General features: G+C 42.6%; 1 protein-coding gene across 1 annotated transcript in view; it reads right to left on the bottom strand.

The window, feature by feature from the left end:
• rims2a (regulating synaptic membrane exocytosis 2a) overlaps positions 1–15,292 on the bottom strand; it is a 147,983-nt gene that overhangs the window by 6,282 nt on the left and 126,409 nt on the right. The window contains 1 exon segment of the mRNA XM_085178578.1: positions 14,820–15,037. Within this exon segment, the coding sequence (XP_085034704.1) occupies positions 14,820–15,037 (218 nt within the window).

The following is a 15,292-nucleotide window of genomic DNA, read 5'->3' as shown; positions in this document are numbered from 1 at the left end:
TCCAACGTCCCAGTTCTCTCCCATGCCAGTACCTCTGCAGCTTCCCTCTAATCCTAAATCTATCTCCCCTCGCTCACCGCCATCTTTTAGTTTAAGCCGCACTGTTTACCCCCCAGCAGGAAGCTTTGGCTGTGACATTTCCCGGCCTGTCATCTTACCTCCGTCCTCCTCATCAAAGGAGTTCATGCAGGGGAAATAGACAGCCAACGCTTCGAATGATGCTGACAGGCTCATCTTGCTCTGGGAACACTGGATACGCATCCCAGGAGCCGGAGGAGAGGTATCGTTCCCCTGCCTGCCCATGGTGACCGGTGGCTGTCCTCCTCAATGCGGTGAATTCGATGCTCAAGGCGTCAGCTTTGCCCTTTCTGGCTGATAAAAGCTTTAAAATGGATCTCCAATCTATACTATTCGATGGATTCCTAAGGCTAGCATTAGAAGATGCTCTGCTGTAACAGGAGAGGGATCTGGCATCTAGTCTATCCCTAGATGCTCTGCTGACTGCATCCTAGGTAGAGCTTTGGAAAAACGCTGCTTCAGTAGTCAAGTCTTGTGCTGTCTGGGTCTGACGTTCCTGCTGCACCTCTTTCTTCAGGGGGGGAGGGGAGAGCGCTGCATTGCGCTCCGCCAATCAGAGGGCCAGGCTGCTCAGGCGCACCTCGGCAGGCTCTGCGGGTGAACAAGCTCTACCCAGAGATACTGATCCCCCCCTCCTCCCTAACCCACTCCGTTTCTCAGCAGTATTTTTTTTTTCATACCCTTACTTTTGTCATTTGCTTTTTCATTTTTCTCTCTGCGCTTGTTCTTTTGTTCCCTTTGTTCCGTTCATCACTACTATTTTCCTTTTTTCCCATCCTCTACCTCCCACCCCTCCCTCTCCCCCGTTTTGTGCACACAGGCCAGTGAAAATAAGCTGCCATTAGGCCTGCCAACAGTCCTGCTACTTGATGAGAACGCACGAGCCACATGGCGATCACTCAAAGTTCACGTGCCAAACTCTGCTCCTTCACTTTACTGTGATTTCACAGCTGTGTTGCGTTAGGAGGAGTTCTGTTTCTCACAGACAAGAAAGTCAACGAAAGGGAAAAACAACGTTAAAAACTCGACCTGAAATCCCTCTCGTCTGTCGGCCCTTTGTGGCACAGCCACGTTAAAAGAAAGTATGTCTCTCGTCATCCATCACAAACTTTTAAACAGCCTCTTTGTTTGAATTAGAGCCTCACATCTATAAATATTAACTTTTCTTTTTCTTCATTCCATTTCTGCCATTTGTGGACAGCTGGGGTCAGCTTATTTTAAACAGTTGAGAGCCAAGAGACTCAACAGCGTTGCTCGCTGAAAGGACTTCTTCACCGGTGGTCCTTCAAGTGCTCATGAATGTACCACCGGCATCGGCTGTGAGTGATACCTCAAAGTAAATGCACGACTTTCAGCCGAACTCCAGCTTCTCTGGTAGCTGTCACCACCACATTACGTTCAAGCATAAATCCTGAGAAACTGTACTGCCCCGACATGCTGCCAGCAGTCCTGCTTTTTTGTTCTCAATATGAATGTGGCAGAATAAGCGCAGGACAAGACAATTATGGCACTTTCTTTGCACCACGGTAAATATAGGAAGCTCCCTGTGGTGTTACTGCAGAGGCAAAAGTTCCTCTCTCTGAGACACTGCAACCTACTTCCACGAAGGAGCCACTTAATGTCCATTTGCGGGTTTCATCTAGGTCAACACTGACAAAACAACTCTTCACGTTTAGCGCCACAGGGGGAATCGGAGAACAGCGCACAGTTATAATACAAACACTTGATTTAATATGAACCACAAACTCGTTTAACTCATTTAAGGATCAGGTAGGTGTTTCTCTGAATTCAAACAGTGAGAATGTTTGAACTTTTATTAGAAAACTTCTGATCTTTGCCCTCATGATGATGATGTAGCTAAATGGTAAATGGCCTGTATTTGTATAGCGCTTTTACTAGTCCCGCCTAGGGACCCCAAAGCGCTTTTTACACGTCCAGTCATCCACCCATTCACTCTCACATTCACACACTGGTGGAGGCAAGCTACAGTTGTAGCCACAGCTGCCCTGGGGCAGACTGACAGAAGCGAGGCTGCCATATCGCGCCATCGGCCCTTCTGGCCAACACCAGTAGGCGGTAGGTGAAGTGTCTTGCCCAAGGACACAACGACCGAGACTGTCCGAGCCGGGGCTCGAACCGGCAACCTTCCGATTACAAGGCAAACTCCCAACTCTTGAGCCACGATAGCTCTGTGTTTCTGATCGTTGATCCAGGCTCAGAGGTTATCGTCTCCATGTGATGAATTCAACTTTCTTGTGTGGTTATTTTGCTGCTTTTGTAGCACTAAGAGAAGGCTGACATTTTTTTTTTTTTTATTAAAGTGATTTTAAAGCTATGAATTGGATGATGCGGAATGATTTGGGTCATCTCCTGTTAAGTTCTAGATCAGGGGGTGTCAAACATAAGGACCAGGGGCCTTAATCAGCCCAGCAGAGACTCTAAGCCAGCCCACTCAATGGCTTTAGAAAATATGGTGGACTTTTTCCTTCTGATATAGACATGCCACACCAAAGTAATTCAATTACTGAATTACTTTCCTGTTTTTTCACAATCTGCTATAGAAAAATCTTATTTTCTACCTGTTCCTTACACTTTTAGCCCAAAGAGTCATGCTGACAGATTTCTTTCATTTACTACAGCACCATTAAATGTATAACACAAAGGGGAATTTTACTGGTCGGGTTTACTTAAAATCAAACTTGGCTTTACATGGCTCACTATGTAAAATGAGTTTGATATCCCTGCTTTAGATAAACTCAAAGCCAGCAGGTCAAAACCCTAATTAGTCTAGTCGAGTTTAAATAAGTGGAGATATTGCTGGCATGTGACTAGAAATTTGTATGATATGAATTTGATCTTTTTAATTTTTATCTTTTTAAGAAAGCTGGAACTATGTTTTCCAAGCAGTTTAATTTAACTGAGACCTCAGACGCACATGGCAACCTTCAATCACTGGGGAAAATCGTACCAATAGGTTGGCAAATGGTTGCTTGAGGTTGTTGACTGTCTCTGGCTGAAGTCAGTCAGAAAGAGGATGCTTTACCAAACCCCCCCTCAGGATTGCTTTTGGTTGCTAGCAGATTGCCAGAGTTGCCTGTAATTTGTCTGGAAGACACAGACTTCAAAGACTAACAACGGAGCTGCTCGGAAAAAGTGCAACACAAGCTAGAAATGGAGAACACTTGCCCATAAAGTATAAGTTGTGCCTTACCACTGAAACCAACACATTTCAAGAAATGAGACTTTTACTTTGAAGATAAACAACCTCAGTTTCACCACTGCTTAACAAGTAGTTGGGAAGTAGTTTACAAGTTGGAAACCAGTTTCAAACAGATCAGGGAATACATGTATTCCCCCCCTAAGTCACCACTCTTTAGGACAGGGTGACTGGGGTTTCACAATCAATTTCACAGTAATGGCCAGCAACCTGTAGCAACCTCTGGCAACTTTTTATTCCTTAGCAACTGGTGATTACTGTGGCGGGGCGTGGTTTGCGATACTGCTGCAGGTGCAATGGACACACCTGCGCAGCATCTGCAATCACTCCTCGCCAGCTTAAAAGTCGGGACTCTGAATTAAGGTTGTTGTTATGTTGAGCTGGCAGCGGGAGAGCTGCAGCTCTGTGTGTCCAACAACCGATGAAATAAACATGATTAAAATGCCACTGGGTCTGCCGTGTATGTTTACAATTACCAACCAGTCTCAATCCTTGTGCGATTGGGGCCTAAACTCCATATCTACCTTAGGTGGTTCAACTCCCTCTAATGTAAAGTAACTGGTCAGTTGTACTAATTTAAAGTAGATTCCTTAACAAAGACTGTAAGGATACCTGTGTGTCTGAATTCAGCTTCGCTTTGTCCATGTACAGCCACACAGAGATGTTAGCAAACTTTTGGCCAAGGACTTAAATACAAAAAACTGCAGTAAAATGTTTTAGCATTAACAATGAAATATGGTCAGTGTATTTCACTCGTATGACCTGCTTAATTATATTAGCTGGTCCAAAAACAGGGGAAGCAATTTGTAAAGCGGCTTATACACCAAAACCCTGCTAGAGGAATATTTCTAAGGAAAGCACATTAGGACTGCTAATAGCTGAATGCTAATCACCGTTTCCTCTACAGTAGCAATTCGTCACTCTATTCAGTGATTTTTACTAACAGTAGCAAACAGAAGTAGACAGAACCTATAACGGGTCTGCTGTTTTATTGGCAATAAAACACGAATGTGCCAGAATGATGCCAGAGTGTAAATGTAAGAGAGTGTAAGTGCAAATATTAATGGATTGACTAAAAAAAATAAGGCATTCATGATTACTCCTTTAATTCAGTCACATGTTTTGGAGTGTGAGGTTCTCTTTAGATTCCTTTACAGTATCACCGTTAAGTATAGTGCTAAACTCGTCACTTGGCTTCTCTGGTATGTTTCTGCTAGAGCAAAAAAAGGTCATTAGAATTGTACTTGTTGACACTGTGAGGTAGACTGAAGCCAGACACAGACAATATGGAACTACCAGAGCTGCAAAAAAATATAGTAAGTGCCCTTACTCATTAACTGCTTAAGAGAAAGTGGTGATTCACGTCATGGCTTTGCCAAAACAATAACAGCAGACCACAATAATTCTTCTCTCCTCTGTAGCTGGCTCGTGCGCACGTGTCTCCAGCAATGCATTAGACACGTGTGGATAACTTCAAATTTTGTATCTTGGGCACAGTTTATTATAATCTGTCCACCCACAACCAGTGACATAGTGAAAGAAAGAGGCATTGCAACAATTTTCACTTCACCTGACATGCACAGCAACTGGAGACAAAAATATGCTTAATTACAGTTAACATTAATCTGCTTAATGCAGCACGTGGATGCGTGTTCACGGACTGTGAAAACAGAGTTTGCATCAAGTACGAAAATAAACTTTGAAACTTTTATTTGCTGGGTAATACAGATCATGCTTAACAAAAAAAAAATACTTTTTTAAACACACTCAGCAATGTGTTTGTATTAAGAGTGTAGTTAGAATCTAGGTCGTGTCACTAGACTTTTAGCTGCTTTACCTCTTTATTAAAAACACGTGGCTGCAGTTACCAAGACCAGATTGCATGTTAGATAAATGACGTGCCAAAAGACTTCAGGAGCCAATATTGGCTGGCCTTTCTATTAAATGTTGACATGATCGGGGTGCCAGTTAAACAAGACATCAGACCTTTAGCTCATGTGATTTAGAATTAAAGTATTTGACACTCCTTCCTCTAAAGCATCTCCATCTTAGGTCATAAGCGTACTACTCTCCGATTTCACAACACTGTGACTAATGCTGGTTAACACTGAACATATCTTGCTTTGCTCTATACTATGATAAATCTGCCAGACAATGACCACACAACTGGAAATCACAAGCACCTCAGAAGGCAGGAATGTGAAGAATCTACAACAACATAGGAGCGTAATATCCCAGAAGTCCTTGTGTACAATCTGCCTGAGAGGTGGTGGGACTAACAGGCAAAAGCCTTCAGAAGTCTTGATGTCATTGATGAGCTCAGACCAGGCCAAGCATCAGACAGCAACTCTGACCCTGCACACTGTAAACAGAGCTTAATGGAGGGCTCTAACACTTTCCCTCACATGCATGGACGTAGGCAAACAGACACCAATAAGCGTGTGAATATGTACACAAGGATACAGTGCAAAGGTAGATAAACACGCTTGCTACAAAAACAGCTTTCCCTCCTGTGTCTCAGTCAAATATAATGAGGAATGTGAAGCTATGTGTGATGTCCAATCTCACCTCACATTATATTAAAGCTGCATCCAGAATATCTTTGGCTGCTACACATAAAGACACAATCTTGACATGTACACAGTACAAAAAAAAACCCCAACAAAAAACCCCAAAACAAATCTTTAGCTTTCTTTAGGTTCCTCTTTTTTAAAAATAGCATGACGCTAACATTGTCTGGACACAGTTGTTATGTCTGCATGCAAAGAAACTATTTACTGAAATATGAATATGAAAGGCCCAGTCAAACTTTAAACAAAGGAAAAACCTTAAATGGCTGAACACTTCATAAAAATGCATAACGCAATCAAAAGTGCACAAAATAAAATAATGTTCCACCTCAAGTTGTTTACTACATATGAAAGGAGACTCCACTCACACATGTATACACAGCGTTTCCTGCTCTTCACTTTGCACCTTAGGTAGAAGTTGTCAGGCTAAAAGCAATATTTAAAACAGGCTCTGCAGGTGACGTTTGAACAGTTTGTCCCCTGGCTGCCTCCATCCACTCAGTGGTGCAAACACTGAAGCAACAACAGATGGAAAACTCATTAGAAAGAGAAAGAGGATCCAAATACGATCTGATAGAAACTGCTGACATCTCTTACGGTCACAACAAACTACTGTCATTTGCAATATGTTCTTTAGATTGTGAAAATTGCAACAATTATATTACTACAGCTTATTTACCTCTCAGACTGAAAGAGGAAATAAGTTGCTTTAACCACTTTTATAAAACACAGAAGCATCCAGCCCAGATTCTATGACTACCCTTACCGCAGTATTTTTCCAGTACATGTCTCATCAGACTTCCTCTCTGACTGACAGCTACATTTAAAGAAAAAAAAACAATCAGGAGAGGAAGTACAGTATTTTTAGCAATGCCTAAAAATCTAAAAATGCATTGTGCAAGTTCTATTTTAGCTCTGCTCGGGCGGGAGCGAAGAATGTGCTGTGCTTGAACTGCGAGACGTGGCAGTACAAGTGTATTCTTAAACTGCGTCCAAGCTTCAAATTCAGGCAAGGGAGACATATGGCTGAGGAGTGTGAGTCACACCGCAGGTAAAAGCACCGTGCAGCTGATGGAGCAGGGAATGGGCAGAAGATGAGTCAACGGCTTTAAACCTGAGCTCACTGAGATGCTGCCTGAAGACAAATAATCTTTGACTCAAACATATAACATACCAGTAAGGATGGGTATCGTTTAGGTTTTATCCGATACCAGTACCAAACCGGTACTTTTGACATGGTGCCGGTGCTTAAACGGTGCTCGATCCTGTGCTTACAGAATGGAGAACACAAACTTTGTCCAAAAACCTCTCATGTTTAGCTGTTTTTTTGTAAAAAGATAGCAATGTTAGCCTTTTCTGCAGCTAGAGGGCATATATGGTATCACTCTTGGCTGGAAGCAGTGCTTCAACAATGGAAAAAAACACAAACTTTGTCCAAAACCCTCTCACGTTTAGCTGTTTTCCACTTGTTCTTTGGTCATTTTAGCCTTTTTGGCCAGGGTGAAGGGAGTATCTGCCATCAAACAAGAAGACAGCCGCATGTAACTACGACGGTGTTTGCTAGTTCACCTTACATGCATTAATTTAATAACGTGGTTATCATACTCAACGTAAATTACACACGAACAACATTAAGCTACTCACGCAGAGAAGAACGGCTGCTGCTGCTATCATCATCTGTCATCATTTCTGCTACACTGGCAGGGCTAGGGGCCAGGACTCTCCTCTTCGGGTTCTTGAGGGATGTTGCTAACTCCGGGTCCAATAACAGGCACCACACCCACAGTAGATGTGCACGGTGTGAGGTCTCGCAGCAAGCTATCAAATACGGTGCATTTCTCGGCTTTTAACAAAATGCTATACGTCGCCAGGTGTTTCATCAGATTCGAGGTGTTACCTCCTTTGCACAGTATCGCCTTAAAGCACTTGTTGCAGGCTGCTGAGTTTGCATATTTTGCTGTGAAGTACAGCCAGACTTTTGACCGCTTCGCCTTGGGCATTTTTAATCTGTAGCTCTGCTTTAAAAGAACGTACGTACCTGGGCCCGCCTACTACGCTTGCAAAGGTAAAATGATTGGCTAGAATCCAAAGTGTATGACATCTCAGAAAAAAAAGCACCGAAATAAAGCACTGAAATGTGCGCTGCTTTTTGGTCTGGTTACTACCGTTTATGTCAGAACCGGTGCCATACTGGTACCCATCCCTACATACCAGTCATGCACCCAAACCTTTGACTGATACTGTTTATTTAGAACACTCAGCATTTTTTTTTTAAAGAAGTTGTAAAATCATGTGTACTTTCATCCTTCAAGAGTCACTGTGTGTTTTTAGTCTACTCAAAGCAGAAAATCACTGAACATGATAATGAAACTTCCCATATGGAAAAGAAATAGAAAAAACTTATAAAAGATTTGCTTAAGATTTGGCTTACTTCATATAGTGAATATATGAATCATATATATAAGGCTTACATGATTCACTATATGAAAGTGGCCACTTTCTCATTACTTTCATATATTGTTTTAGTAAGTATCCAAAACATACAAGTTTCATTTATATAATTTTTCAAGGGATCTTATATCTGTAAGTTTCACACAAGACAGATACAAACCTTATAAGATTTATATATATCTTTTCCGTATGGGTTAAAAGAAATTACATTTAATTGAAAAGCTTTTATTGTGTAGATTCTTTATTGTTCAAGGTTAAAACATTTTGAAATAACTCGCTAATTTCCTGAAGCTTAATAGCTTAATAGTCTAGCACTGGCAGTTCTTCATATTTTCTTTAGATCACAACTGAATTATGCAACGCTTAAACAGCACAAGTGGCGGGAATGAGAATCAGCACTGGTCTATCTACACCCCCACCCTCACCTATGGTCACAGGCTTTGGGTAGTGACCAAAACAGGGAGAGCGAGAGATAAAAGTGGTGGAAATGAGCTTTCTCCAAAGAAAGAGATAGGGTGAGGAGTTCAGCTATCCGGAAGGGGCTCAGAGTCGAGCCGCTACTCCTCGACATCGAAAGGACTGAGTTGAGATGGTTTGGGCAACTGACAAGGATGCCAACTGGGTGAGGTGTTCTGGACATGTCCCACTGGGGGGGAGACAATGGGGCACACCCAGGACACATTGGAGAGATTATATCTCTTGACTGGCCTGGGAATGCCTTTGTGTTCTGAGTGGACAAACTGGAGGAGGTGGCTGGGAAGAGGGAGATCTGGACTCTCCTTAGGCTGCTGCCTCAGCGTCCCGGCCCCAGATAAGCAGAAGTAAATGGATGGATGGATGAATAAAGAGCACATTAAGAAAAAAAAAACATAATCAAAACAAGAACATTGGTTAATATCTTCAAAACAAGAACATTGGCTGATAGCTTAGAAAGGACAAAATACACTGTCTGCTGGGAGAGACACCATGTCCTGCACACGCTCAGTGTGAAAACAATCTGTTTAGTCCGCCACCTCGGAAATTCACATCACAGCTTATGAATAAACAATATGACTGAGTGATCATTTACAGTCAGAACACCCAACCCCCCCCCCCCCCCCCCACCACCACCACTTCCACCACCACACACACACACACACAAAGAGCATATACTTGTCTTAGCTGATATCTGTGCACTCTTAAACTGTTTTTCAGACATTAACTTTAGACAATCTCAGGAGTCAAGGGTCAGGATTATGTCCATAGCTGTTCTTTTGCATATGAAATAGTCCCCTTCACATGTGTTTGTGTTACCATTACTACTCTGTATTGGTTGAAGTAGCTGCCTGGACGGAGCGTGCAGTAGGCAGGCCACAGGATGCCCACTTGCTAGCAATGAATAAACCAGACAGGTATTAGCTGTTCACACATCAATAGCTGGCAGCTTGGGAACTGGCAGGTTAAAGACCAGCTTGTGTGTGATCCAGCTGTGCAGGCGGTTTTCCATGTTCCCTTCTGCTAGTTAGGTCTTAGAAAAGTTCAGGACTGTTGCATAAGTGTGAAAACAACTTTAGCACACAAGTGGGCGTCAGTTCCAGCACCAGGAAGTGTGACAGTGTAATATTATGGTAAATGTTCTGTATTTGTATAGTGCTTTTACTTAGTCCCTATGGACTCCAAAGCGCTTTACACTACCTTCAGTCATCTACACATTCACACACTGGTGATAGCAAGCTACATTGTAGCCACAGCTGCCCTGGGATGCACTGACAGAGGCGTGGCTGCCGGACACTGGTGCCACCGGGCCCTCTGACCACCACCAGTAGGCAACGGGTGAAATGTCTTGCCCAAGGACACAACAACCGAGACTGTTGGAGCCAGGGCTCGAACCGGCAACCTTCCGATTACAAGACAAACTGCCAACTCTTGAGCCACGATCTCATAATATAATTTGAAAACGCATTAGGTTTTCATCTTAATCAACTATACAACCATCACCCATTTACACTACACACTGTAAAACGTGTGTAACACACTGTAACAGACTTAAGACCCATCCACATACGAAGCAAATCACTGGATAGCTGACATTTTAGTCACTAGTGGCTGCTCTGTTTGTGTATTGTAGGTAAATGTCTTCTGTATTTCCATTCAGTCAGGTTGGTAAACAGCTGCATTAGAAGTCACTTCAAATGCCTCAGAGATAAGATTGATTTAATTCAATACCTGCTTGCTTTGCATCAGTTATAAGTTGCTAAGTTTCACTGACGTTTTATGATCTCCGATCGCCACGTCAATGCATGCCTTTTACTTTGTGTACACTAGTTAGGGGACTATATAATTAAAGTGTGAGTTTAAATATCATCCCAAGTGAGACAGAACAAAAAGGGACTTCATTAAAGAATTCATAACAACAATTTTTTCAGGGTAATTTACACTGTAGGGACTTGGCAGCTGGGATTTATTTGTTATGGACATCATGTAATGAAGATATAAAACTGACATCTGGCGCATACAACAACCAGCCATGAGAAATCCGTACTGTCAACTGCAGAGGGTAAACCTTAACAACTTCCAGACCAACTTCAGTACTAACTGCAGAAGCACTATAATGGACACCCATGAACGCTGTGCCTGTAAATGTTGGTGGTGTAAAGCTTTAGGGCTACTCGGGTAAGCCTGACTGAATAAGTGCAGACTTCACAGATGGACGACCGTGTTCAGTCATTAGATGAAAACTGTCAATCACATAATGCTGCCTCTTGCTCAGTTAAAGCACTAATAAACTGAATCTGCTGAAAAACGTGTGTTAGATATTTACAAGTTACCATGTTAAAATCTACCTAAACAACTGCAGTACAACTTTTAACAACAGGATGTTTCATCATCATCCATTGCCATTTCTGAGTCATGTGTGGAAATGAGGGTTTTATTTTTATTGTCTGCTGCATGTCGATTACTGGACCTACTGCTGACCATCATGACTCATTCTTGCAGCTGATTCATGAAACAAATCTGAAACTTTCAAAAGCCTCATCCTACCTACAGTAGATCAGCAGTTATTTAGGTCAATGCAAAGATGACTCGTCTGAGTGCCTGGACTGATTAACAACCATGAAGCTGCTTTTGAATTGTTGAAATCGAGAATGATGGAGGACGTGCAGGGGAAAAAGAACAGCTAGAAGAGATGGTAGGGGGAATAATGAAGGAGGTTAGAGAGAGATGGGAAGAAAACACAATAATGATAGAGATATAATAATATCAAGAAGATCTGAAAGACTAGGTGAGGCAGAAAGAGGGTTGGGGCTGTACCTGTGCTGCTGTGTTCCATTCATGCATCACTCTGAGAGCAGCGTGTCTGCGCCGGCCCCCTAGGAGATTAATTAGCAGCCTCAGCTAGCAGAGGAGCTGCTGAGATAGGCACCCAGCTTAACACCGAAGATAAATTACCTTTGCTGAAAGCTCAAAGTTCAGCTATTTTACCACATACAAAAACAGACTGAGGATTTTGGAGGTCCAAAACTACGTCAGTACCTGGTGTAACAGGAGGGAGAAAGGGGGGCAGCCATCGCTTTCTTTCTATACTGTATACATTTTGCTATAGGTTCACTCAAAGATTAGTACTCAAAGCAAAGTTTTGAATTTTTTACTGACCAGACTCAAGCCGCTGAATATTTCAACTCTTCATGGATGAAATATCTCCATATAAATCTTCATTAGTCAGTTACCCAGCTATGTGACTACAGAATCAGGTGCACTATCAACATTAAATCTGAGGTCACCAAAATAATGCAGTTTCTAGGAGCAAAAATAGGACGGTTACATGACAAGATGTTTACAGATAACTTTTAGAGCATCAAAAGAAATGTCTTAGGGAGAAACATTGTAAAATAACTATAAAAAAAGAACAGAGACTTGAATTTATCTCCAGATTTTTAAAAAGAGAAGGTCAAATCTGGTCAGGTTTCTTTCAGGGTCGTAAGAAAAAATACATAAATTGCTGGAACACTCCAGGCTGCACCCAGGGGAACAGGAAACTAGATGTTACTGACAAAGTATCATATAACATACTTAAATCCCTCCCACTGATTCCACATATTCCTTATTTCTATGTCACTGCAGGCTACCTTGGCTATTGTTGCCCTTTTTTGTTTGACTGATCATCATCTCAGCCTTAATACTTAGAGGCCAGTGCTGAGTCACAAAGATCGCTGTGCAACTGCATGTGAAACATAATGAGGACAGGTGGGGGTGGGGAGACACAAGTGAAATTTATTATCAGGTAAAACGCTACCAGCCATGCTACAAAAATGGTTTCAGGGGCTTAATGAGTATGAAGTGTTTTATAAAGCCATTACCTCACATCAGCTGTTGTAAACAACTGAAACAAAATTTGTTTGTTTTTTATTTAAAGTGGATTCACAACACCATAAGGCTGAAAACAATATTTAAAATTAAAATATTAACAAACAGAAAAAGGAAGGAATGAAAAAGCATCCCACCTGCAGATCAGCAGCACAGATAGCAATTACACTGAAATTACAGGCTGCCCTCTTCAGAGGCGAGTTGGAAGGAAAGTTCATAAAATAAAACTCATAAAATTGACTACCATGTGTCCACCGTTTGCTTTGTACTGCTCACTCAGTTCCTGTTACAACCCCGAGAACTTAGAAAGTAAATTTCCATCACTTCAGGTAGCATATTTATGCAGCAGTTAGCAGTTGTTGGTCTAAGCATATTAAAGCACTCCTACTTCCTGTAAAGTGTACCATCTTGCACTGTGGACCGAGAGAATGACGACTGAGAGCCAGAGCTGCCAAATTTGTACACACTACTCATGGTGGTCACCTGGGAGCACATCCATTCCACCTGACTAACCAGTGTTTGTCAAAGCCAGAGTCGTGCTGCTTGGCTGATCTACCCATCCCCCATTGGCACTGCACACACAACTCCCCCAAAAAAACCAAAAAGAAAAATCAGCCATGCTTTTGAATGCACCTTTGAAACGGGCAATGAGCCTCCCAGCACAGCGCACAACAAAGTAGGACACAAGACAACTTAGCAGTGTACGTGCTGGTGCAGAAACAAATACAGATACTGAAAGGGAGATGCATGCACACTCTTACTAACTCCTTCTGATGCCCTTAAAAGCAATGAGTAAAATATTGATAGCCCGAGGAGGTCCGGGCTGCTCAGTATGTGCTCTGTACACACGAGGAAAGAAAGTATGTTCATATGTCTGCTAAAATGAGTATCTTCAAAATTTGTATCCATATAAAAGTCAGAATAAATGCCATTTATTTCTACTGTTCTCAAAATTGAAGTTCAGAGGGTTCATCTTATTCAGCAACAAAAACCTTCATTGTCAAAAACATTAGCATCTCCCAGCTTATATAAAAATCGTATAATAGCTGCAAAGGCGGGCTAATTGTCATATTGATGTGATTAACAGTTAGTACAGTTATTAACCCGCAGAGATAAGGCAGCAGCCCATGTGCCAGTTAAATCACGAGCCAGGGAGGGGTGGGGGACAGCACAATGCCACGTGAGTGTACCATCTCTCCACTTTCTCGCTCGTCCCTCCTCATCATACACATGCATTCACCCCCCTGCTGTGGTATTGGAGAAAGCGCTAATGGACAGAAGTGATTACTGGCCACCTTAAGGTTGAATAGGCGAGATGAATAGATACGGTCACAGCCTCGCAGGGGGAGTGGACGAATCGCCTGACCTTCGCATGAACAGACCAGACTCCAATCTGTCATCCACAAACTTCGCTGCACACCACCTGCTAGGCTGTTTTTTCACACTGTGTGGCACCAGGTAATGAGCAATTTGGAAAAAAAACAAACAAACCAAAAAACAGAACACCTTGCAAAGTGTAGAATAGCGAAAGCCCCTTTTCCACAGCAGATAAATACACATTACTACTTTCAGCTACAACACACCCTTTCTTGTTCATATCTCGCACGTGCACGTGGTCTCACATGTTCTCACGTGCACCCGGAAACAAATGCAAAACAACTGCAGATGGCAATAGTAAAAAAAAATCATAGTCAAAAGAGCATCAAACGAAAAAAAATGTGACAAATATTGAAAATTGTGTTTTAGTTGTGTTTGGAAGGATCAAATCCAGTTTCCCAGAATGAAAACATGAAAACACAAATTTGCACATCATAAGCGCAACAAATGAGCAGCTTTGGGCTCGGAAAGGACAACTCAAACTGAGTAAAATATCAAAGAAAAGAATAAAGGGAGGTAAGCAAAAAGGGGAGAGAGGAGTTGAATTCACTGTTACCTAGAGAAAAGAGAAAACATTGTTAATAGTATTTTCTTCAGCTCAAAGCCCTTGCACTAAAAAAAAAAAAAGAAATCTGAGGGGAAACTGGAAATAGAAGAATTAGTACTTGGTATCAAGAACAGAGTGAGACGAAGCAAAGTCAACACGGAGACAACGAGAGGCCACGGGACAGATGCAACACTGAACACTGGGAGCACGCTGGCTGTGTGACTGGATGCCCTACCTGTTTGGCTGAGTTGAGAGGTACTCCGGCTCTTGCGCGACATGCCAACCATGGCCTGCATTTTGGCACCAATGCTGGAGCGCCTCTTCTTGTCGTCAGTGCCTACCGTGCCAACCGCCGTGTCCGACTGACTGCCGTCCGTCTTCTCCAGGTTACACATGTCGCCACTGATGCTTGTGCTCTTGGTCATGTTTATCCCACCCGACGAGCCCATCTGCCTGTTTTTCATTTTGGATGCAAAGTCACTGTCAGCCACCACCATAGATGGGGGGGAGGGAAGGGGACAGGTGAAGACAGAGAAGAGAGGACAGGGCAGAGAAGGGGAGAGACGAAGCCAGTGGAGGGGGATGTGAATTGAGAGATGATGGAGGAGGAAACAGAAGGAGAGGATGGAAGAGGAGAGGAGAGGGATAGTAGATGACAAGGTGTGGGGTGAAAAGGAGAAAAGGACAGAGTTCAGGTACAGGAGTTCA

The sequence above is a fragment of the Neolamprologus multifasciatus genome, chromosome 11, assembly GCF_963576455.1.
Source record: "Neolamprologus multifasciatus chromosome 11, fNeoMul1.2, whole genome shotgun sequence".
NCBI classification, from domain to species: Eukaryota; Metazoa; Chordata; class Actinopteri; order Cichliformes; family Cichlidae; genus Neolamprologus; species Neolamprologus multifasciatus.
Note: the sequence above shows the minus strand (reverse complement) of the source record. Positions and strands in the feature narration are given on the sequence as shown.